General features: G+C 43.6%; 1 protein-coding gene across 3 annotated transcripts in view; it reads right to left on the reverse strand.

The window, feature by feature from the left end:
- Window positions 1-223: 223 nt before the first annotated feature.
- Window positions 224-26155, reverse strand: part of TEAD1 (TEA domain transcription factor 1) — a 267977-nt gene continuing 242045 nt past the window's right edge. For all 3 annotated transcript variants that reach the window (XM_060606043.2, XM_060606045.2, XM_060606046.2), the window contains 3 exons: window positions 18484-18624; window positions 13960-14112; window positions 224-7986 (listed from right to left, as the gene is read on the reverse strand). In XM_060606043.2, the coding sequence (XP_060462026.1) occupies window positions 7873-7986; window positions 13960-14112; window positions 18484-18624 (408 nt within the window). In that variant the 3' untranslated portion in view covers window positions 224-7872. The remainder of the gene's footprint in view (window positions 7987-13959; window positions 14113-18483; window positions 18625-26155) is intronic.

Here is a 26155-nt window from a genome sequence, read left to right on the forward strand (position 1 = left end):
TAATGTCACTGTCACTGGAACTATTGTAAGAATGAAAGGAAACAATGTATCCACATTGTATCACAAACGCTTGGCCAGTGCCAAGCACACAGTAAACTTAACTCAGCGAATCAAAGGCTTTCTTATGCACGGGTGTGCCTCATACACCCGAATCATGGAGCCCACAGCTCACCCACAACACATAATCACATGTCATTTTCAACAGCATACACTTTTGCAGATAAAAAAGGTAACCCACACTTTCATTGTCTTTATTTTTCATTGATACCGTATGAATACAAAGTTTCTAGAAAGCTACAAAATGTCTACCACTTTATCAAGAAGGCATCAAAATGTGTCACTTTGCAAAGACATGAAAACACCTGCAGGAACTGACACAAAAATAGCATTTTTAGAGTGATGAAATAATTGCACTTAACTGTCATGGATATTAAAGTTATCACACATATGTACCGCGAAAGCTAGAATACATTTTTTTTTTTTTACAAAGCACTTTATAAAAAAATTCTCTGCACACAAACCCTATAATTTTCATATAACTATCATACTAAAGATAAATTCACTTTAAAGCCAACACTTAGAACATTTTTAAACAAAAAGGTACCAGTACCTAAACACAGACGTTAACAAATACAGGAATACTGTACTGCCGAGAGGTTTAACCGAATGCCTTTTGAAAGTTTCTGCAAACAGTTTAAGAAAACGTGTGTGAGAATTTGCCCCCCCCCCACCCCCAGATCTCCAATCTACCAAGAGGAACCTTATTACCCACAGGCAGGTTCCATAGCCCCCTCCCAGCCGCAGTACAATATCAAAGCAACCACTGAACAGATGAAGCGTTTCCATCACAAGCCCATAGTATACACGGGACACAAAGACACAGACTGTGAGAATCCCATTAAGTCATTTAGAATGTGAACAAACACATGTGGCAAAACCAATTTACATAAAATTGAAGCATATTAAAGAATTAAAGGCTATTCGGGTTTCTTTTTTAAATGTTACAAAATTGTTTTGTTGTTTTTCAGGCACGTACTGTTTTTGTGTTTTCTTTCTTTCTTTTTTTTTCCCCCTTCTCTGCAGGCGTGAGCCTATTGACAAAGGCCTACAGAAGTGAATCTTTCCAGGAGGTAACAGGGAGATGTATTTTTCCTTTTTAAGAAGTGCAGTTAATATCTAATTTACACAGTCAAACTAATCACAGAAAATGATCCAAAAAAATAACAATAAAAATAAAGAAATACGAGACTGGTTTCCAATTGATTTACACCTAGATTCTGTTGGCCTCTCTCAGAGACCAGGGAGGGGCAAACCATAATGGAAAGCAGACAAAAGAGTCTACCTGAGAGAGGCGGAATCTACTGGAATCTGACCCCATTTAATGAGGAACAGGAGGGGACATAAATGCCATTTCAAATGAACTAAAGTGATGGGGCGTGGCATATGACCGACTCAACGCAAATTCACGAAGAATAAAACAAGCGATAGCTTAGGAAGTATGACAATAAATACAAATATTTCATCTCAGTTAATGGTGCGTGACCTCAGTGAAACTATCCTTGCAACGCAATACATTTTAAACACAAAACCTTCATTCTTAACGATAAGAAGCGATGATGAGTTTATGGGAGAAATCTATTGCCAAACAAAGCACAGTAACAGTTGAGAAGAGAAGCAGGGAAACAAGTAATTGATTAATTTCTTTCAAGTTGTGGTGGAGTAAACTAGCAGGGAGGGGTTGGATACAAGCAGCTGACTAGCGCTTGTGTTAGGTCAGTTTCCTTTTCATCACTGGATTTTTTTTTTTTTCTTGTAGAAATTTCTATACTCACAACTTGGTGTGGGTAGGAATCGCTCCTGAAATTTCAGAGCCCAGACAGGGTATTCTTAAAGACACCAGGTGGAGACGAAAGAACATACGCATTAAGAGTTCAGAGGCTAACTTTCAAAGATGTCTGATGTCATTTTGAAGTCTATATTGGTAAAGGACAATTTTTTTTTTTTTTTTTTTCTCCTGGCTTTTGTTTGGCTGGTGTTTTTGCCTTCTGGTCCTTTCCACTCCTCTTCCTTACCTCTAACAGTTTTCCCAAGCTACACAAGGTTTGGATAAAAGCCAACACGGACTCTAGAGAGTTGCCCTTTTGAGGGCTGGAACATTCTTTGAAAATGCCGAATTGTGAATGGTGCTCTTTGGAAGTTTCTCATAGCACATTCATACACAACACTCAGAGTCAACATCTGCGCCGTAAGAAGAACACTTCAATTGTCATGACCCTAACTGGCTTTTTGTTCTGCACGGTCGTCTCAGTTTGAGGCTTCTAGCTCTTGGCATGGTATACTTTACATGGTAAACCAGGTAAGTGCGCGCGGTCGTCCGGATGGAAAAGTGAGCCTCCAGAGACTGGACACGAACAGAAGGGGAAGGACGGATCTGTCCACCGGCCGGAAGTCTGCCGTTTGTGTGCAAGTCCCCTCACGTGGACGCGGGGCTGGGTGGCGAGCGGAGGGGACACCTGGGTCGCTGGCACACACAGACAGGACAACGACAGTTCCCGGGGGCCCTCCTCCCGCGGTGTGCCACTGGTGACTGGTGGCGGCCACAGGCAGGGTCCGCGTCGCACGCTTGTGGACAGAGGCCTGTGGTTGGTTACTCATCCTGGTAAACCAAAGGCATTACGGTGATCTCAGAATATTTTTGGTCTCTCTACAAATTTACCACGGCAGCACTTTTCTAAGCTGGAATCTCAAACCAAAGGCACTTCCATGCTAGAGCGCAGAAGGTTCATAAATAGCTAAGTATTTGGTCGTGAATTTAAAAGGCAGCGTTAAAAGTACAATTTGCTTTTCATGGTAAACTATGAAGTTGGAAAACTTTCCATTTTGGTATATACATTGGAGAGTGCGGTCAAAGAACCCACTCATGTTCGGCTTCCGATTTTAGACCAAGTGTGGCCAGTTTCTTATAGAAACGGAGAAAAATGGGCTTACGCAAGAGAAATGAGAACGGTTTTTGCCTGCGTGGTTTTAAATGCTGGGCCAATTTCGTAAATGGGCGTGGAGGGTTGGGTAAGAAAAGGCCGGCGGCATGACTAGGTATCACTAAGGCACTGCTTACTGGAACGCTTTGGCAGCTCTGAATTTAAAACTCCCTAAAAAAGTAATAACAGTAGTAAGAGAAATGCTTCCAGCTTACAAAAGGGCTCACAGTTCCGAGGCAGCCTTTTGCACTGCGCACCCTACATGCAACGTCTCAAAGATTTAAGGCTTTTCAGAAATGACATGTGCAGGGCTTTGCCACAGAAACAGCAACAGAAAGAAAGAAGCAATGCAGACATTTCCTCTCAATGTCACAGGTGTGAACACCAACGCACAGAATTGGTTCTACCCTTCGTTAGGACAGGTGTGGTGTACCAGACAGAGCATATACAAACTTATACAAATTGTATGTACCTGGTTTGGTAAAGTCGACTGTCATCTCATACAATTCAAATAATTTACGGTTGTACAAAAACAGACTGCTAAAGCCGCTACGGTATCGAGACCTAAAGAAGCCTTGGGTTTAAGTCCTCTGGGGACCTGTAACGCCAAGTGCCGGGAACCGGGGCTGCTTTTTTGGCTGGTCTGAGTGTGGGACTTTGCTGCTGGGATGTTTGGCAAAAAGAAATTGGACTCAGAGTCTGGGGCAGGTGAGTTGTCCTCAGGGTAAGCAAAAAGGCTCATCAGCTTTCGTATCTGCTTGTGCGTGTCTCGCGTAGCTCCAAGCGGACCAGAGGCTCCATGTGAGAAGTAACGTCAGCATGGGGCGGGGGGGTGGGGGGGGGATGCTATTACTCTGGCTGAGGGGGACGGTTCTTAATCTTCCCCCTCTCTTCTGACCTGAGCTTGTGCACACCTTTGTAGGGATCAGGTAGCCTTGAGCACCGGAGAGGAACAACCTCCACCAGGAGAGGCCAAGGATTAAGTGACAAGGTCCCAGAGCCTCCTCATCCTTATCCTGTCATTAACTAGCTGGGTGACTTTCAGCAGGTCACTTCCACTCTGGGCCTCAACTTTCTCATTGGCTAAATGAAAGACAGTAGATTGTGCCCTCTTGTAGCTCAATTAAAAAAAAAAAAAACCTATCAGCCCTCTTCCAGAACTGGTCCCTCTCTCCTCCATCCCTAAAGATGAAAAGAAGTGTTCCAAAGGCTTCCATAAATTCTAACAACGGCACTGAAGGTAGGGCAGATTGTAGAAGACCAGAGGAAGTTCACTGAAATGATGACAGCTTCGATCAGGAGACCCATAAGCTTCTGAGGAATCATGAAAATAGCCGGAACTTCCTTTCAAGCTGGTACACGAAAACATGAAGATCAAATTCCAAATGCACCTAACATAGAGGTGCAAGTGGATTATCCGCACGACAGCCACCAGCTGCTCCCGACTTCCCCAGGGATGAAGGAAGGGATACTTTGTAGCGAGACAGACTCTGCACTGAAATAGAAGCTCTGAACTGGAAGAGACCTGGACATAATGTCATTTGAGTAATATTCCTACCTGCCTCTTAATGTCCTGAAACAAGGCTCCCAGGAGAGCAAACCTTCTAAGGGTGAAATGGAAGGAAACCAGAAAATCTCAAATATGCTATTGGTGACCTGTAAGACCTAGGGCCGTGCTTCTCAATGGGGGGCAGTGCTGTGCTCCATGGGATACCAGGCAATGTCTGGAGACATTCTGGATTGTGGCAGCTGAGGCAGGGTGGGGAAGAGGCCAGGGATACTGTTAAACTTCCTACAATGCACAACAAGGAACTGCTCCAAACTGTCCGGTGTTGAGGTTTAGAAACCCTGGCTTGGCATAGCTTAGGCCTTCTGGGATTCTACCTGTTCTGAAAAAGTCCTGATTGTAATTTTAGGTCTCCTGCTAAGATGGAAACAAATGCCAACAGACCAGAGTCTAGTTCTTTAGTGCCTCCCTGTCTAAGCTGTGGTAAATCAGCCTCCAAATTCTCCAGTAAAAGCACATGATGTCCCTGACTCAATCCTGGTAGCAGAGGGTCACCAGGATAGATGGTACCCAAAAGAAAGCTGTAAAGACAGAGGTGTGGAAAGGCTTCTTTATGGTTTAGGAAGCTTTACATATAAAGGGCGAAGACTCTGCTATTAAGGGTGAAAGGCCAAAGACAGATCTGGATTAGGTGTTACTACACAAATCCCACCCCAGCACCTAATTTGAGAGAGATGGAGAGAGGGCCAAGTGTTTGGGTGATTGGGTCAGTGGTTAAGATAGGGAAAATATCTGCCCTGGAGAAAGTTTTAGAAGAATAAGACAAGAAGTAAAATTTTAAAGATCTTAGAAATGTCTTGAGAGCAAAAAGCAGTCCTCAAGGATGTTCGTGTAAATGCCCCAAACTCAACCACGAAGGCATTTGGGGGAAGAGGGCACTTGGCGGGGTGGCATTAAAGGGCCCAGCCTGTCTCTGTGAGTTCAGCAGACCGGGGTCTGCCCTTCTCTGCAGCCAACAGAACCACCCTCTAGCTGCTCTTCTGGGGTCTGTTTGTGCTTTGAAAAGTAAACCCTCAGGAGCCCTCCTGGCAGCACAGAAGACCCCATTCCTGGGTGGGAATGTGAATCGGATGCCCCTCTCCCTGAATTCTCGGATGGTTCTGGCTATGGCAGGTCATTTACACCCCTCCGTAGGGTCCCGGTCCTGGGTGAGTGGGGTTTCCTTCGAGGAAAGATGCAGGAGACAGGAGCAAAAAAAGCATCCCTGGGAGGGGTGACCAAGAGAAGTCCTTACGTATGATGACCATGGAAGAAGCTTAAATGCTTAGGCTGGAGACCAGATGGAACGGACAACTGGGGCCAATCCTTCCAAGGCCCACTTAGAATCAGAGAATAAATGTTAGTTTCTTTACAGAGGGAAGACAGATCTCATCCCACTGGTGTGAATGAGGGATGTGCGTTGCAAATGGGAAACATTCTGCACTTTCTTCTCTGGTCTTCCCAGGAACCGGTGGCTTATGAGTTTGGAACAGGTCAGGCTTGGTCCAGTGTCCTTCCCTCTGCCACAAGCCAGCCACACCCTCATGATCATGACCACCAGACACTAATCAATACACAAGCAGGGCAGGTGGTGGGACAGGGAAGAGGGGAAGTTACTTGGAGGTGAAAGAACAGGGTGTTCATTTTCCAGCTTAGTGAAAAAGTCTTAATAAGGTTCGTGACTTACAGAACTTATTCCACCATGTTAACATATGCCTGGCAAATATAAAAATGTCACTTTCCTCTGGGAAGTTGGGGAGTATGCCCTCTCTCCTTCCCAATGAAGCACTTATGGAAAAATAACCCAAGACATGTTGGCCACTTCAAACCAGCTGTGCCTGGGCAATGCTTTGGAATATTTGGGTCGGAAAGTCGAATTTCTCCTGGGAAGAGAACCTCCCAAATGAGTCTGTTTGAAAAAGTCAGAGGGCGCTGGGCCTCTCAGACCTCAAACAAGTACTCTGACTTATTGAGAGATGTTGAGAAAACGGATGTCCTGTGAGAATATAGCTAGATCTATGGACACAGATTGAGATATACATACGTATCAGCACCTAGCAAATTGAGTGACACTAAATGTTCAATAAATATGTGTTGAATAACTACACATGTATATGTGTATAGAGGCATACACAAACACACACATACACATATAGTTACAGCAGGTTAATATGCATGTTGGTTCACCAGAAATAATTTATCCACAGGCTGGTGAGGATGCTTGCAAGTTTTCTGGGGAGCAGAGATGCTAAAACTGATGAGCCTTTTACTTGTTTGGTTGATGAAATTTCTCCCAGCCACAGGATTTTCTAGATTTTGCAGCTCACAGTGCAGTATTCGTGCCAATTTTAAATTTTTGTTATTAAATTTCAGTGGTTCAAACATTTACTCATCTTTATAAAAAATTTGGTTGTCCATATAAAATATAACTGCACACACAAGACTATAAACATTGTACGTTTAGATTTTCAGTATTTATCTACTTATTGCAAAAAGAGCCATCTTTTTTTTTCATTAAATAATCATCACATTAGTACAATACAATTTTATATTTCTTAAATATACTATATATGTTAAGGATAAGGGGTGAAGTTTTCTTCCTTTGTAATACCTGTTCAAGAGTTTAATGGATTAAGAGATTAGTTTTAACCTTGAGGAAAAAAAAGTACAAATTTGTCTCATTAGAATATTTCTACCAAGCATTTAAGGCTATATTTTAACATTTGGTTTCAAAAAAGAAAGGAAAGTTTCATTTAAAAAATAATTTAGTGAATTACATTCTTTCATAACTTCCACCCTAATTAGTTACAAAGATAAGTCTAAAGATTCTTAGTTTTGTGTACTAATTTACATTTATATTTAAAGATTAATTTTACTTGTATCTTAAAACAAGAATTTTATGTTGGAAAAAAAAAAAAAGAACTAAATACATTTGTATAAAGGCTGTAAATGTCCCATGGCAAATGCTCTGTCTCAAATTTTTTCTACCACAATTAGAAACAGGTCTCTACAGACTGAGACCCGGGTTCTTAAGGTTCATCCTTCCCAAAAAATTGTGGGCTGTGGATCTGAAGGACACATAGAAACAACTCAATTTCTCTTTTTACAACTGTACCAGAACTTCACAGCTACGATGATAGTATGAACACATGAAAAATGACTTCACTCAAACAGGATTTAGAAAAAGTCAGGGTGACCTCGGGGCCAGGGCACCCCCCTGTGTGGTGAGGTTTACAGTCAGTCATTCAGTAATGGAGAGAGAGTGTGTGTGCGCACATATGTGTGTGTGTGTGTGTGTGTATGTGTGTGTGTGTATATACAGATGTCTATATATATAAATAACCATGTTCAGTCTTTTACAAGCCTGTAAATATGATGTTGTGCTCCATGTTCACTATTTGAAACTTCAAATACACAGGCCATGCAGAGAAGAGTTTCTTGTGTATCCCTGTTTGTTACCACCTGTTAAAAAAAAAAAGCATATATATATATATATATATATATATATATATATATATATACACACACACACACACACATAGACACATACATACAGATAGAAAAACTCACATGGATGAAGACATACTCCACCTATACCACGACAACTAGGATTTGCTTGGAGAGGAACAGTCTCAAGTCCAGCAGGTAGACTGTTGGAGGTGTTCTGGCCTGATTCTGCCCTCTCCAACAAACTCAGGGCATTCTGGGTCTGACTTGAATCCTATGTGAACTTAGGTACCATGTGTAAGAAATACCTTCCGGACAGGGCCTCACCCATTATCTGGGTCCACAAAGAGACCACAAGAATTAGTGTGGGTTTTGGGGGAGGGTCAATTTCTTGACAACGAAGACAATTTTCTAGCAGTCTGTCCCACGAGACGGGTCATTTCCCCTAGGAAACGCCTCCCATCTTGTACCTAAACTTTTACGAGGTTGGTTTCACAAGGGCCAATGATAGACATGAGCCCCACGAATGCCCTGCTCACCAATGTTAACCAGCAGTGCTGGGACTCAGTAAAATATGTGCTGAGTAAGGAATGGTGGAAGAATTTTGTCAAAGGATCTTTCTTTTCATTTTTCATTCATACAGGCTTTAGCTTTCGAAATGTACTTGAAATACTCATCTAGTTCAATACTCATCATCTACTTCCCCTTCTGGTTGAAGTCGCTGGACTCCAGCTCTCTGTTCTTCTTGCCCATGGTCTCAGCCTGTGTTCCTATCTTGAGTGACCGGATCTGACCCAGGTCCCTGCGGCCCCTCCCTACTTCTCAGAGCCATTCTCACAAGGGACTTTCTAAAAGCCCCTTGCCTTCAAACACTTGGAGTCTGAGGGCCTAGTCCAGTGCATCGGGGGCCCCGCCCCCAGCTCTGTCAGGCTGCTTCACCCATGTTGTTTCCCTTGCCTTCTCGGTATCCAAGGGTATGGTCTCTGACTGATGACTAAAGTCTCACCAACTTGTAATTCCCCATCAGAGCACACAGTACTGTCTGTAAGTACACACAGATTTGTAAGATTTTTTTTTTTTTTTTAATACCCATGTCATTCAATGGGTTATAAATTCCTGAAGAACAGGGACCATGTTGCCTAATAACTAGTCTGGCACACAACAGCCATTTAATAAATATTTGCTGAATAAATGACAATCCACATAATAGCCAACATATAGTAACTGCTTAGTATACATCTACTCAGTATTAAATGCTTCATACACATCCGTCTCATGTAATATTATAATAACTCCATGAGTAGGTGCCCTATCAGCTCCCCTCTGACAGAGAGGGAGGCAGGGGAGTTAGGTGATTTAAGGTTATACAACTGTCAGGGCACCTGGGTGGCTCAGTCAGTTGAGTGTCTGACTTTCGCTCAGGTCATGAACTTGCGGTCATGAGTTCGAGCCCCACATCGGGCTCTCTGCTGTTAGCACAGAGCCTGCTTTGGATCCTCTGTCCCCCTCCCTACAGCCCTCCCACACTTGCACTCTCTCTCTCTCAAAAAAAAAAAAAACAAAAAAAACAACTTGATAGTTTGAAAAAAAATTAAGGTTAGACAACTGTCAACTAAGAAACCCAGATCTGATTTTGAAGACCTTTTTTTCTAATCATTAAGCGATGCTGCTCTAGACAAACGAATTGATACAATAATAGATTATCTACATTTATTGTTTCTGGGGAATAAAGATTTTTTTCAATATTGGTACCCACCTGCTTTCCTGGTCTTATTTCCTGCCTCTTCCTTCACAGACCAGACTCCAAGTATGCAGGCCTCTTATCCTGGAAACCTCTCTCCCTCTCTCCCCATGTCCAAAGAAATGCCATGTCCTGCCTGCGTTTACCTCCTGAACAGCTCTTGAATCATCCCGGTCTCTACCGCCACAGCCCAGGGGACCAGCCAAGCACCCAGACTCCCCTACCAGGAGCTACCCTGGCTCACACATTCCCAGGGACACACAGCAGCCACAAAACCCCTGTAAGTAATATAAATCTGACAACAACACACTCTTGCTTAAAAACTCCGATGGCTGAGCAGACCCCGCTCGGTCTGGCTGTTCCCGTGGCTGTTCCTACCTGGCTGGCTCCCTGGGCTCCTCCCTCTCTCCACGCCAGCCACACCCCCCATTTCCAGTCCTTCCACTTGCCTGCACACCTGCAGTGCCCTTCTCCACCCTCTCCGCCTAGTCACCCGGAGGGTATGCCTCAATGGTTTCTTCCTTCGGGAAGCCTCCCTGACCAGGCAAATGCTCCTGTCATGTGCTCTCGTGGCACCACGTACCTCCCTCTGCCAGCCAGCAGCCACCGTTTGGTTTACATCCGTTTTGTGATGGATCGCTTGAGGAACGCCTGCCTCTCTCAGGAGCCTCCAGGACGGCTGTCCCACCCCATCTAGGTCACATCCCAGCACCTAACGCTTAAGTATGCACCTGCCGAAAAGCCCTTTGCTTGGTAAATCTGCAAAATGTCTGTTTATCCATCAAGGCAACTTAAACCTCATCTTTTAACATCTCTGGGAATTCTCCCACCTCATTCCAACTACAGGTAACTGCTCAGGTAGTTACACTACTCTGTATGTCCAGGTGTCTGTTTCTCAAGGATACTGCAGCCATGTAATGTACAAAGGTATTGTAACCGTCTCTTTCCCCTACCAGGCCAGGATTTACTATCGGAAAGGGACTGTGTTATATTTGTACTGTATTCTGGCAGCTAGTACAATCTCTCCATAGTTTAGCTGAACAAATGAAAATATTCTCAATGACCTTTGAGGTGAAGCATACAGATGTGAGCATTTTGTTTGTAAACAGAGGAGGAAACTGTTTAGAGACTTTAAGTAACTTACTCAAACCAAGATCATAAAGTAGAGTTGGATCTTAAACCCCCATTTTCAGACTCCATGATCATGAAATAACCTGCAAAGTGTCTTTTCTATCATTTTAAGTCTCAATTTATGTGTGTCCTTAGCTCTGTGACCTCAGAGAGGCCTAACATTCCTTATCCATAAAATGGGAATAAATATGACCTTGTAGTTCTGCGGTGAGAATTTCATAATACGACATCTACAAAAGATTCAGCACTGTGCCTGGAACCTCTGTGATTTACCTTACCTTCTCGCAAACTTTCTGGGAAAGAAAATGTCCTATTTGGTTTTTTTGTTTTTTTTTTAAAGTAGCCTCCAGGCCTGACGTCGGGCTTAAACTCACAACCCTGAGATCAAGTCAGATGCACTACCAACTGAACCAGCTAGGTACCCCCAATGTGTCCTATTTAGACTTGATTGAGATTCAAAAGGAGGAAAGAAAAAAATGTCCCTACCAACGTGTATGTATGTCTGAATATACCCCCAAAGAGGACAAGAACGCTTGGCCTATGATTCAGCTACTATCTTCCTCAGTCTGGATACTGTCACTAAGGCCTTCCCTTTACGGGTTCACCTCAATTTCTCTATCATCCTGATGAAATCAGAGTCTAGCTCACCAGCCAGTAAGGTCTGGGATTGATCTTGCTGACAGAGGCTTTGTACCCAATACCTGGTAAAATACCTGCCACTGTGTCCAGCAGCTGCCAGCCTGGCCGTATTCCTACACCCTTCCTGGGAGGAAGAGCTCAGAAGTACTACTTCTCCTTTATTTATCAAGGAGGGGATGTGACTCTCATAATCCAGGCATACTGGTTTAATTTCAGCTTTTCTAAATGCTAAAATATTATTTCTGGCAGACATTTATTGAGAGCTCCTAGTTCTTCACAGCAAAAGGATTTATTTAGTGGTTTAATGATACATTTTGGAAATTAACATAATATGGTGTGTTTTCTGAATATCTAAGCTGCTGGAAGTCACGTGTTCTGAAAGAGTATTACTAGTATTCATGAGTTTGGTGGCCAACAGATGCTTTTAATTTCTTCTGGGCCTGATTTTTCCCAAGCTATGCTCTGTGAGGTAGGGTTATAGGCAATGAGGACATATTCCTTAACATGCTGGAACAGACCTTAGAACTGGTTTGTAAGAATGCCTAAGGCTGCTTCCAAGAGAGGTGGGCTGGCCCATTCACTCAAGAGAGTTTGGGTTAATTCGTGAGGCTATTCAACGTCCACCCCAAGGTGCCACACTCACCTTTTGCTCATCTGAGCACAAAAGTCACCTGTTCTTAAATAGCAACAGGAAGCACCTATACGACAGGTGCCTGCCAGCAGCCCAAACCGTGAACTGCTCAGTTTTTGCCAAAGACCATCAGGGAACACGATACTAGTAAATAATAGTTATTAAAGAACAGGCTTTCCAAACTCTCCCTCAGGTTGCTAGTTTCTCGTGGACACGCCTGAGAATCCACGGAGATTCCCTCTCAGGAATAAATGAAAATTACATGCCAAATGATCTGTCCGCCAATTGTATGCCGATCACGTGTCTGTGAACTCTTGAGGCTCTCTGTGGCTCACTTAGCCATCCCCTATAGTGGGTCTCAACACCTGGGAAGCTGTAAAAATGAAACAAAACCAGGATGCTGGGCCCCACCTCCAGGGGTTCTGATTTTATTTATCTGAGATGGGGACCAGGCCCCAGAATTTTTAAAAGCTTCCTGGCTGAATCTGATATGCAGAAGATTCTAATTTCTAAACCTTTATTTACTCAGTTCTTACATTTGGTGTGAAGAAGCTGGCTCCTACTGGCTTCTGAAAGTTGAATATTAAGGAAGTTCATGAACTGGACAACCACTGGTACTCTGAAACTGACCACGGAAATGGGCAAAAGCTAATAAATCAAGGGTTTGGGGGAAGGTTGCGGAACAGCCGCCTTCTTTTTTTTTTTTCCCCCTTAAAGTAGCACACCATTGACTGAGAACCCTGGTTTCAAAGGATCCAAAAACTCCTGGTAAACAACTTCTGCCCTAAGTATTCCAGTTTTTAATCCTAGAAACAGAGCAACAAAGCAGGCCTTCAGAGGGCTGAATATTTGACCACAATATCGTCTTGCTGCCCCCTTTTAGCACAACTGTTTCCAAGTTCTGTTTTGGCATTTTTCCTTCAGTTACATCAAGGAATGCTAACTTTTTCAAAAATGAGCATTATGAAACTCACTGCTGCATATTTTATAGGCAGATTTTTGAGGACAACACTGTTCATACAACCTTCCCAAGTCTCCAAATGAAGCCTCCATGGGAAATTTGTTTTAAAGTTAAATCTGAGGGGACCCTCCCCCACTCCCCAGCACTGCCCAGGGGAACCAGAAACTTCTCGCATCGTGGACCCTGAGCACCACTGTTTTCACTTCCCCTTTTAGCTGCCCACGTTTTGACCATACTTTTCAGCCTATGGAGAATACTTCCTCTGCCCTCTTCCTGGTCATGACATTCTATTTTAATTTTCTATTTCTTGTGGTACTGAGGGTTTATGTTTTGCTGTCTTAAGGTATGTTATCTCTTTTAAAGCCTTGCAATCCTTCGTGAAATGAGTCAAGGTGTATTTGAAGGACAAACCCACGGACTTTACAGTTTTTGCCTCATTTGAGATTTGCAGACAATGCTTCTAGGATTCGCACTTGGCTGACACCGGTATTACCCAGGGAACTATAAAAAATATTCATGCCTGGGTTCTATTCTCAGAGATCCTGATTTAACTGATCTAGGATGCAGCCTTGGTGTCAGGCTTTTACAAGTTTTTAAGTATTTTAAAAGTTCTCCACATCTTTCTAATGTGCAGCTGGAGTTTAGAATGTAGGGACCATAGTTTTTACTACCCATTTGAATTCTAGTTTTCCCAAGCTTCAAAAAGCTTAGCCCAGCCCAACGAAACCCCGTCTCTTCTATAGACCTGAGCCCATGCCTGCCCTGGATGCTGTGGATTCAAATGGTAATTGATCAACAGCCTGGTCACCTCCCCTGGCCCCGCCACCTTGCTGTCTTTCCCCACCAGCTGGGTCTGCCCCAAGAGGAAAGAGGCAAAACAGTTACCAATAAAATTGTGAAGTTTTCCAAAACACTGTTCATCATATATTTCTCTGGTAAGTGTTTGAGCTTGTGGATGAAGTTAATCATATATTCACACATCGGGGAGCGGTTTATCCGGTACACAAATCGGCCATTCTCAAACCTCGCATACTCCGTCTGTGAGGGAAAAAGGAGTTGAGCACTTTTACACTTCTGACTTCAAGATACATGAAAAAAGCTATTGCTGCCTGCAAAAGCACTTTTCCTTTTCAACATGAATCATCCACTAGATGCTGTACTATTTATGTAGTTTACTTAATTAAAAAAAAAAATCCTATTTCCAAACTGAATGCCATACTAAGAAATCCAGGATTTTTCTGGAAATTAAAAAAACAAAATGTGTAAACAGAATAGCTTTAAAGAAGCGTTGTACAGGTCAGAAAGAAAAGAAAGCAAAGGTTGGAAAGAAATATATTCACCTACTTAGTGATTTTCTACCTGGAAACCTGGGAGAGCAGGCCCAGCCAATGACAATTCTTCAAAGAGCCCAGAGAAAATCCTCCGTCACTGTTATAAAGGCCTCACAGCCAACAACCAATGCAGCTAACTTCTCTACCTTGGAAAAAACTACTTAACACGGATCATGAGCTCCTGACTGTGAGTTATTTATGTCTTTAATAAAAAAGGAAAGAAAAAAAAATACTGGTATTGAAGTTCCCACTGAAGCACTCAGAAATAAGAAACACACCCCTAGATAGCCTTGGATCAAAGAGGAATTAAAAAGGAAATTACAAACTATCTCAAGAATAATGAAAAGGAAAATCCTTTACATCAAAACTTATGGGACCCGATGAAGCTATACTTGGAGGACACTTAATGATGTAGCTTCATGAGTTCATCATTAAAGACGAAAAATTATAGAACTAAACCACATCTTCGATTAAAAAAAAACCCACAAAAATAAACCCAAACCACAAAGAAACCAAAGAAAACCCAGAATAGGAAATGAATAAAGATAAAAGCTCAAATCTATGTTAACAGAAATAAGAAATGGAGACAGAATAAATTTTAAAAAGCTGGTTCTTAAAAAGCCAAAATAAAATAAAGCCTTCACAAGGTTAAGGAAGAAAAGAGACGAAACCACAATGACAGTAGAGATTGGGAGATTTGTAAAAGGTTACTTCACATAACGCTGTAAGGCAAAAAGCCATAGAGGAGAGGATGCTTTCCCAGCAAAACTTAAACTACTAATACTGAACCAAAAAATAGGAAACTCCAATAGCTCAATTGCCGTGGAAATGCCTAGAAACTTGTTTAGAGATGAACCCCTGAAAAAGGCATAAAGACCACCTGGTGTGATGGCTGAGTTTTATGGAACTCTTAAGGAACAACTGTTTTCATTGTTATGGAAACTACATCAGACCAGGTGTCCCAATTCTTTTTAGGAAATCGATGGACACGGAGAGACTATAAAGAGGAAAGGTGATTATCACTTATGAGATGCAAAAATCTTAACGTAAAATAGCAAATGGAACACATCAGTGCGTCCAAAGTAGGACTTTGTTCAGGAATGCTGTGGTGGCTCAAACACAGGACATGCATTAACTCGTGATGTCCATGAATAGGAGAAAAATGATAGTAAGAGTTGCTGAACAGGCATTTGGTAAAATATTGCAGCTGTTACTAATAAAAACCCTCAGTATGACAAGAACACAAAGAAAGCACTTACATATAAAGACCATTTATAAAATCCAACAGTAAGTATAACCCTAAATGGCCAAGCACCAAATCCATCTCTATGAGCAGCAGTAACTAACTATACAGGGATACTCACCATCCTATTTCTTTTTACAGGTGTGCTGGAGGTTTTAGAAAATGGAAAGAAAGCGAGAAAATAATAGTAACAGAAAAGTGGCATAAACATTGGAAAAGAAGAAATAAAATAAAGCCGCTCTTTTTGCTGCTGCTATGACCACATAAGTAGAAAATCCAAGAACCTAGGGGCAAAACCCAGTAGAGATAAATAAGGGAATATGGCAAGATGGCCAGATAGAACATATTTTTGCTAAAACCAAGAACTTGTCTCTCTTCTGGTAATTAAAATCTAGAAACAGGAAATAGCATTAACAAATTAATATAAATTAACGTATATGTAAAAACTACAAAATCTTATTAAGATAAGTAAATGGACCTGCAAATACGTCCTTCACTGGAAAGACTTAGTACTGGCAATGTATCAGTTTATCCCCACATGACATATAAATCCAGTACGATTATAATTACATTGATCAAAAGGTTTTTGGCTTTCTTTACTTTTTTTTAAAGTGATCTAATTATTTGGAAGAATAAGTGCTGGTTATCTGCCTACAAAATATATGGATAAGAAGAAAAGCAAGATCGACTTGCCTTAGCAGGTGTAAGAACATACGATAAAGCCCGTGTAATCAAATCAACATGGTAGAGGGGGACAAGGAGAGATAAACAGGGTGGAATCAAACAGACTCCAGGAATGGCTCCCAGGATATGCAGGACCTTAATAGGGGTACATCTAAGATCTACTCAGTGGGAAAAGGATGAATCGTTTAATAAACGGGTTTTATTTTATCTTAAAAAAATCTTTTTTAATGTTTTTTTTGTTTTTTTTTTTTTATTTTTGAGACAAAGAGAGACAGAGCATGAGCAGGGGAGGGGCAGAGAGAGGGGGAGACACAGAATCTGAAGCAGGCTCCAGGCTCTGAGCTGTCAGCACAGAGCCTGACGCGGGGCTCGAACTCACAGAGTGTGAGATCATGACCTGAGCTGAAGTCGGACGCTCAACCGACTGAGCCACCCAGGCGCCCCAATCAATGGTTTTGACACAAACGCCTGTGTATTTGGAAGACAACAGAAGCGGACACCCATCTCACACCAAATGCGGAAATACATTCGAAATGGATTAAACGCTTAATTACAAAACTCCACCAGCACTCACGTTACCTTCTACATGAAAACTCCTGGGATTTCAGTCAAAGGCAACATTTTCCTGCTCCCTGAACTTTATATACAGCTTTGGGTATGAGTTTGGAATCTGGGAAACAGAGTAACTTGTCTGGTTCATCTTGTGCGGGCAGGTGGTCCATCTAGAGGTGAGCCCTGACAATTCGGCTATTCAGCAGCAATGCTGTCCACGAACATTCCACGTTCCCAACCACTGACCAGTAATGGTGCTTCCTCTTGCTCGGAGGAGATGGGAGGTCATCTGGCCGTAGGCCTCCCAGACCTGTCTCATTACACGGTCGGTCACCTTCTCACCTCCCCTCTCCTTGGGCTTCCCAGACATGCGTTGGGCTGGTTCCCCAATTCCTTCAGCCATTTTTGTCCTCTGCTCCTCTGCTGGTGTGTCCCTTTCACTCACTCCAGGGCTGGCTACTGCTCCCACGCCCTCCCTGCACCAAGCCCTCCATTCCCATAGCTTTAATTCCTTAATGCTTAGGATTCCCAACTGGTATTCTCAGTCTTCCAAATTCCAGTCTTGCATCTAGAATCATCCCCTGACTACTTGCTTTTGAATACCTTACTTTCTAATCTCTGCTCATGGCAGCGCGGCCCTTGCAACCACAAAATGTGTGACTTTTGGTTCTTCCTCCTCATTAGTATTTAATATCTGGTGAGTCTCTAAGTTCCATTCAAAATGTTTTACTGGATTCCCACTGCTGCCATGTTCATGAAGCTCAGGACGCCTCAGCTGACATCGACCATCTAGTCAACTCCCTTCTATCCACTCTGGCCAGTGTAACCTCCTCAACACCATCCACAGCATGCCCCTCCTGTGCTCAGGAAGCCAAAGGCTGTGCAGCAGCCCAGATCCTCATCGTTCGGCCCAAAGTCTTCAAACCTCTCCTCCCACCCAGGGCATCCTCTCTCTCCTGCCTCGGCACCAAGTCTGGCACAGTCAGGCTGGGCCCTGGGGCCTTCGAGCTCCAGGACCGCCATGACGGGTGGACCGGGTTAACGGGCAGAAGACGTCGGAAAATACAGCTTTACGTGGAATGTCAACCGCAAACATTCACACAAAGCAACCCACCCTGCTGAAAAGAACACACGTTTTTTGAAAGGGAGGGAGGTATGCAACAGGAAAACTATGAATAGGTATTCGACCCCAGTTCACGCTGGAATCTGTCTGGAACAATGAAAGGAGTAGAAGGGGCAGAAGCACCCGCACCAGGCTTGAGGTGTCCGGGTTTTAGAAAGCAGGTGCTATTTACAACGCCCGGAAGTGCCCTCGGACCTAGGGGCGGGGCCTGTCTGTAGCAGCTTCCACACCAGGGCACCGAACACTGCTGGCCACACAAGGCAGGGCCCCTGCAGTCGGGGAGGGGTGGCGTGGGGGCTTCTTCCACTTGCTTGCAAATCGCTGTGTCTTTTTAGAAGTGACAGGGAAAAGAGGTGAGAGAAAGGGGGAGAAGGAGGAGACACCAGAAAAGTAAAACTCTCTGCCCCGGTGAAAGCTGAAAGGAAGGTAGCAGGGTGCCCCCGAATGAAGGCTCTGGTCTGCAGATGCCCACTTACCTCTACTTTTTCTACTACTTGCTTCCCAAAGGAGCACACTTTGGTGGAACAGGTGACTGTCATATTTTCAGAACTCTCATACTGACTGGTGACACCATAAAAGGCCCCAGCGTCATCCTGAATATTGCAGTTTAGGTCGGCCTGTTGGAAAGGAAACGGAGGTGGGGGTTATTTTCTCTTTACAGGAGTCACGGCAATGAGCAGTGACGGTGGGGGGGGGGGGGAGATCTCCAATCCTTCTGGCCCAGCAGAGGGCGGGGGTGGGGGGCAGGGAGGTGGTGAGGTGATGCTGATCTAGAAACAAGTTCTGCAGCCCACTGGTCATTTTTTGAAGAGAACACTAACTCCAGCAATCTTCCCGTGAAATGACAATGGTACACGCATCTATTCAGTTTGCTTTCTTGCGTCCAGTATAGAATAATACTCTATCCTTGTTATAAAGGATCCAGGAGGTCTCTGAAATATGTGCAGAAAGCAGTGTATGCCCTGGGCTCACATTCACTGACCTGGAGACAGATTTTTTTTTTTTTAATTTTTTTAATGTTTATTATTTATTTTTGAGACAGAGAGAGACAGAGCATGAACGGGGGAGGGTTAGAGAGAGGGAGACACAGAATCTGAAACAGGCTCCAGGCTCTGAGCTGTCAGCACAGAGCCCCACGCGGGGTTCGAACTCACGGACCGCAAGATCATGACCTGAGCTGAAGTCGGCCGCTTAACCGACTGAGCCACCCAGGCGCCCCAGGACCTGGAGACAGATTTAAAAGAACAGGAGATCTGCAGCTGGCTAGCCACTTGTTATACGTACAAAAACAGAACCTTCATTACAAATGACAGCATCCAGGAGGGAAATGGCTCCTGTTCAAGACTGGCTTGCAAAGATGCCAAGTCATTGGTAATTCCCACTCATTTAAGGTATTGTAGGATTACCTACTGTGTGAGGTTTATGCTAGACACTATACAGGACCACAAGTGAGAGGTATGTCTTAAAAGAGCTACAAGGGACATAGAAATACTACCACGTCAAAGATGCTCAGAGTTCAGACAAGGGAAGGCATTACTTTCAACCAGGGGTATTACTTACGGGGTGGTTACACAGTGAACATGCAGAGATGGGTTTAGGGGACAGTGGGGGTAGAAGCAGCCTAGGGTGCCTCTTTCCAGCTGCAGTGTTAAGGACTGAGGCCACCAGGAGCAGTGAGTTTGGAAAATGCAACCAGGACCCAGGCCATGGAGGGCTAAAAAAAGGGGTGTGGAATGCATGCTGCAGGAAATGGGGACCCTTTGAAAGCTCTGGCACAAGAAGGTGCTGTGAACCGAGCTGTGTTTCAGGGATCAACGTCTCAGTGCGGTCTGGTGTCCACTGTGGAGGGAGGCTGCGAGGCCACTGCAGTGGCCGGACCACTGATTGACGGCTCCCTCCCCTCCGGTACCTTGTGATCTGCTATGGCACACCAGGCACTGGGTGGGGAGCTGGGGATCAGAGTAAGCATGAGCTGGGCCAGTCCCTGCTGCCACGGGCTCACAATTTAGCAGGGAGGACATCACCCTAGGGATGAGCACTCCTGAAAGAGGCATCGAGGGCCATGAGAACCAACTTTGGGGTCAGGGAAGCTTCTGAGGATGATGCAGCTCAGATCCAAAGACGGTAGGAGAGCTGACGTAGGCGGGTGAATGTGTCCTGAGAGAGTGTGGACAAGGTGCACAGAACCAGAAACAAGGCCACGAAAAGGCTGGGATGAGAGAGGGTGGCAGGAGAGGCAGGAGGATTTAGGTCTTAGATCCTAAAACCAAGGGATGCAGGAGTTGTAAGTGCCCAGGACGGGCACAGTGACAAGTTATGGCTGGATCTGAGTTCCTAAAAGGCACCCCAAACACAGCATGGAGACGACTCTGGAAAAGTGAGAGCACAGGCAGAGACAGGTCAGAAAACTGTCAAAGTGGTCCGGACAAGGGACGGTATCTGCACCACTGTGGGGGCTAGAGAGAGACAGGTGGACCGGACTCATAAATGAGACCACAGTTTGTGAGGTCTGGCACATTCTGACCAGCTGATTCTCAAACCCTGACAGGCAGTAACCACTAGGAAGACCTGAGTCATCCTATATATATTTTTAATGAGGATCTGCATTTGAATTGAATATCAAGACAGTGTCCCTTTCCTTAGGCAAAACTGCAGATTTCCTGGCCTCAAATAAAAAGAACCATATGCTTTAAATTCCCCCTTTTTTCTTACATGCCAAGAAATTCAAAGCTAAATTCAGTGCTCAACTACAGTAATTACCTGTCCCAGGTATTTCTAATAGCAACTAACAACCAGCGTATAGCTCCTTTTACTGGATTCCAATCTGCTTTTACTTGTACTTGTCCAGGTTTATATTACCCATAAATTTAGTAACACTCCCTCACATTCTGCCATTTGGAATTATATGGTGCACAGATTGTAAATAAATAAAAATACCCAAGTGTACATTTTCAGGTTTTTTGCAGGTTTGACGCTTGACTCCGCGAAAAGAGCAGGTTAGCAAGAAACGATGATGTCTGATGCTGACTGACATCTATGCCCAAGCTCTCTGGGTCTACTGAGCTCCAGCCTCCAGAGGAGAACGTTACCAACGAGTCTCAGGCATGCGGGAGCCCAGAATTATATCTAGCTTTCTACCTGCCATGTGACGTGCACGTGGGCCCGCAGGAACCACTGCCTTGTTCTGCCACCAGCTGAGGACATGAGGCTCTGAGAAGTGGCTCAGGTATGTTTCAGTGGTGGGATTTATGCTCTCACAGTCATGGTATAGTTTGTGCCAACAGGTTTTAGTATTTTTCTGAAAAAAGTAAAAACATATATGTGGTAAGTAAAAAAAAAGAAAGAAAAAGAAAAAGAAAAAAAAGAAAGAAAATAAATCAAACTGGAAAAAAAGTGTACATTTTATTTCTACCCCTGAACTTGCCAATCTCTCCACTGGTGATCAGTGTTTTCCAAGCGTCTTTTTGGAGAGAGTTAGCACTTAGATAAGCAAGCACACACCTGCCCTCTTTTTTGCACAAAGAGTGGCACTCTTCAAACCTTGCTTTAAAATATATATATATATAAATACACACACACACACATGCACGCACACACACACACACACACACATACACACACACACATACATACACACAGTTGGGATGCCTGGGTGGCTGAGTTGGCTAAGCGTTCGACTCTTGATTTCGGCTCAGGTCGTGATCTCACAGTTCATGAGTTCAAGCCCCATGTCAGGCTTGGTGCTGACAGTGTGGAGCCTCCTTGGGATTCTCTCTCCCTCTCTCTCTGCCCCATCTCCGTGCTCTCTCTCCCAAAATAAATAAACTTTAAAAACTAAACACAAAAAAATACACAGCTACATCTTAGAACTCATACAGTACTGATACGGAAATAATCAGTTTTAAAAAGACTAGCCATTTAAAAACGTGAGCAGCCTCACATTTTCATAACTGCATACTATTTCATTACCCAGGCACAGCATCATAATTACTGCGTGCTCTACTGATGAATAGTTCGTTGCTTCCCAACATGGATACAATAATGAGTTTATGTGTAGCAGGAAAGGTACATTAGAAATTACTTTTCATTTCCTTTCCTTCCATTTAAAAAATTTTCCAGCACTGAAAGAGTTTCAATGGGCTATAAATAAACTGATAGTATTTGAGTTACAAAGAAACTCATTGTTTTTGACACAATCGGGTTGTTTTGAAAGACTGGTGAACAGTCAAAGGCAGTCTGGTGTGAGGAGCGAAGTATAGGGAAGGTGGTCAATGAACAGTTAAAAGCAGTCTGATGTGACAAGTGGAGAGAAGTATAGGAAGGAGGTGGTTAACGGCACAGGCAACCGGGTGGGTTACTTTATTTAAAAAAAAAATTTTTTTAATGTTTATTTATTTATTTAAAAAAAAATTTTTTTTAACGTTTATTTATTTTTGAGACAGAGAGAGACAGAGCATGAACGGGGGAGGGTCAGAGAGAGGGAGACACAGAATCCGAAACAGGCTCCAGGCTCTGAGCTGTCAACACAGAGCCCGACGTGGGGCTCAAACTCACAGACCGCGAGATCGTGACCTGAGCCGAAGTCGGCCGCTCAACCGACTGAGCCACCCAGGTGCCCCAAATGTTTATTTATTTTTGAGAGAGAGAGAGAGAGAGAGAGAGAGAGAGCGAGCAGGGGACACAGAATCCGAAGCATGCTCCAGGCCCCAAGCTGTCAGTCCAGAGCCCGACACGCTCAAACTCACAAACCACAAGATCATGACCTGAGCCGAAGTCAGAAGCTTAACCAACGACTGAGCCACCCAGGCACCCTGGGTTACTTCTTTTAAACTACCAACCTCTACTTATGTCAGTGATATGACCAGGAGGGAGGTGTCTTCAGAACTGCACCTCAGCTCCCTAGGCACAAGACTTTCTTTTCTGCCCTTTTTTTAAAAAAAATGCTCCATTTTTTTACTTTATTCACTTCACTGGCATTGATGATGCAAACTAACTCAGACGTTTAAAATCTAAAGCAAACATAGAAACAAACGCACAGGGGTGCCTGGGTGGCTCAGTCGGTTAAGTGGCCGACTTCGGCTCAGGTCATGATCTCGCGGTCCGTGAGTTCAAGCCCCACGTCGGGCTCTGTGCTGACAGCTCAGAGCCTGGAGCCTGTTTCAGATTCTGTGTCTCCCTCTCTCTGACCCTCCCCCGTTCATGCTCTGTCTCTCTCTGTCTCAAAAATAAATAAACATTAAAAAAAAAAAAAAAAAAAAAAAAAAAAAAGAAACAAACGCACAAAATAATCTGTCTATATATAAAATTTAAAAATGTTTGGAATGGTATCTGCCATAATGTGATGTTAGCAAAACTGCTGGAAATGTCCACAGCCTCCCGTGTCTCCCAGAAATGCCCCCATCTCTCAGAGTTGCTGCGCGTAGTCATGCTGGTGAAAGAAAGCAGCGGTCCCGGGCAGCGGCGCACTGCGTGGACCTCAGCAGACTGGATTCATTTTTAAGACCCTCTTTTCTTTATTGGACAAAATTATTTTCAGTAAGACTCGGCACTCTGTTTCACGGTTTTAAATTTTAAATGCAAGAACTGCCAAAGTAGTAACAGAGTGACAGAACTGAAGTGACTCCAGTTCTGTTTTGCCGTCTGCATAATGACTGTGCTATCAGGGTGCCTTTCCGGGTCTATGGTTTAGCCACGGGGACTGCAGCCCAAACGACTCCAAACTGTCAAGAACTTACTCCTAGGAACGGACACAGGCTGAGTCCACATGTGTTACTAAAGAGTAAGTCACACAACGGCCACGTAATAGAAGTGTGCTAATTTGAAGCATATATATGTGTGCATAGATGGAATAAAAACACTAACTTCACCAATCGTTTAGGACTTAGGTCAACAAAATATTTTTTTCTCTTTAGAAGTATTTTGTCAACGGCATTGTTCAGAACCGTGGGCACATGGCGATCATAAACGTGACAACGATCTTTAGGTGGTCTGACCATTAAACTTCTCTACCACCACGGACGTCCTTACTGCCTTGCACCTGGGCAGACCGTCCTTACTATCCCACCTTCGGTTCACCACTGTCCCTTCGAAGTCCCCAAATAATTTTAATGAGTTTTTCTTGGTGATGGAGGATCTATGGTTTTAATGACAGGAAGTATCAAAAATGAAGCTATTAAAATATATACATTACGAAAACCTGCTCAGAAATTAGCTCAACAAGTTAGGAGTTCTAAAGTTGTGGAAGTTTGCTTATTTATTTATTTACTTATTTATTTATTACCTAAAACTAAAGTCTGACATACATTCAGAGAGACGCACAGATCACAAGTTTACAGTCCATTGATTTTCATAAAGTGAACACACTCATGCAGCCAGCACCCCGATGAAGAAACCAGAAGCCCTCCCGTTCATGCTGTCTTCGAGTACAATCACCCCTTTACCTCATAGGGGTGATCTTGAGGGGAAAACACTGTCCGTTAGTTCTGTCTGGTGTTTTGAACTTTAAATAAATAGAATCACAGATTGACTCCTTCGTGCTCAGTTTCATATGCTCAGCCTTAGGGGGGAGATTCACGCATGCTGTTGTGGGCAGTTCATTCACCTGCTACTTGCTAGACGATTCCACCAAGTGAAAAATACCACGATCTAGGCATTCTACCACTGCCGGGCCCTGGCAATGTTTCCAAATCAGAGAGCTACTCTGAACACCCCTGCACATGCTTTTGATGAACACGTGTATGCATTTCTGTTGGGTGTTCCCAGGAGTGGAACAGCTGGGTCATGAGGACTGTGCACATTTTAGCTTTCATTTAGATAACAGGGACAGATGGTTTTGGAATGATCTTGCTTTTCTAACAGTTGAGAAAACTTTAATTATCAGTATACATTTATCAGGTTAGTTTTTAAAAGGCTTCTCGACTAACAGTAAATAACCAATTTGCTATTACAACTCTCCGCAATTACTCTCGAACGGTGGGAAATAATCATGTAGCCATCCCACCACATCAACAGCTGTTCTTTGGGAATTTTCTAGGAGGAGGTATTGATGGGAGAGATAATTGTCTGTCAGCCGAGGATGTTCCGATTATCCCAGAAAGAAATGCATTCACTGAGCTCCCATGGAGCAAAGGTAATATCAAAGAAAGAATGCTAGTATTGAATCAACAACAAAGGAGGCAAACTCTGTGATTTGAGTCTGAGATTCACATGTAGTTCATCACCCTCCACCCCCCTACCTGTTTCTCCCAACTGAAAACTCAGGGCAAACCTGTTTCAGACAGTTTGTTTTTTTTTTTTAATTTTTGTTCTTTTTTTTAACCTTTATTTATTTTTGAGACAGAGAGAGACAGAGCATGAACGGGGGAGGGTCAGAGAGAGAGAGACACAGAATCCGAAACAGGCTCCAGGCTGTGAGCCGTCAGCACAGAGCCCAACGCGGGGCTCGAACTCACGGACCGTGAGATCATGACCTGAGTCGAAGTCGGACGCTTAACCAACTGAGCCACCCAGGCGCCCCCTGTTTCCGACAGTTCTGAAGGCAAGAAAATAAGAAAGAATGTGCTGGTATCAGATACAAACTATTTCTGCCTCATCAGCTTTATCCGACCGCACGATATTTTCTAAAAGCAAATAAATATAAAAATCCAAGAAACAGCTAAAATCCAGCAAACTTGTCTTCCCAACAAATCCCAAATTCAAACCATATCCCATCCTTTCCTTTGGGGACAAGCCAACCTAAAATGGTCCGGGCTGGGCTATGAAGTGCTAAACACACACGCACAGGCAGATGTGGCTGTGGAGGGGGGATGTCCAGGCAAATGGGCCCTTTTAAGGAATCTTTGCCCATTTTGCCTTAGAACAGAGACCCCATATATGAACTAGGCTTGGAGGCCAAGTGCAGGAATCCTTTCTATGGTATCCTGACCTGTGCTGCCTTTGGGCTAAATATCTTTAGATATAGGAAAATCATTGCTTTAAGAAAAAACTACATGCAGGGTAGACTTAATTGTTAGTTCTTTTTCCTATTATATTAGTTATCTATTGGTGCTTTAACAAATGAGTAAATTGAGTGCCTTAAAACAACATAAATACACAATCTCAAACTTCTGCAGGTGAGACTTCGACGCTGGTCTCCCAGGTCTATGAGGG

The sequence above is a fragment of the Panthera onca genome, chromosome D1 (genome assembly GCF_046562875.1).
Source record: "Panthera onca isolate mPanOnc1 chromosome D1, mPanOnc1 haplotype 2, whole genome shotgun sequence".
Classification (NCBI taxonomy): Eukaryota; Metazoa; Chordata; class Mammalia; order Carnivora; family Felidae; genus Panthera; species Panthera onca.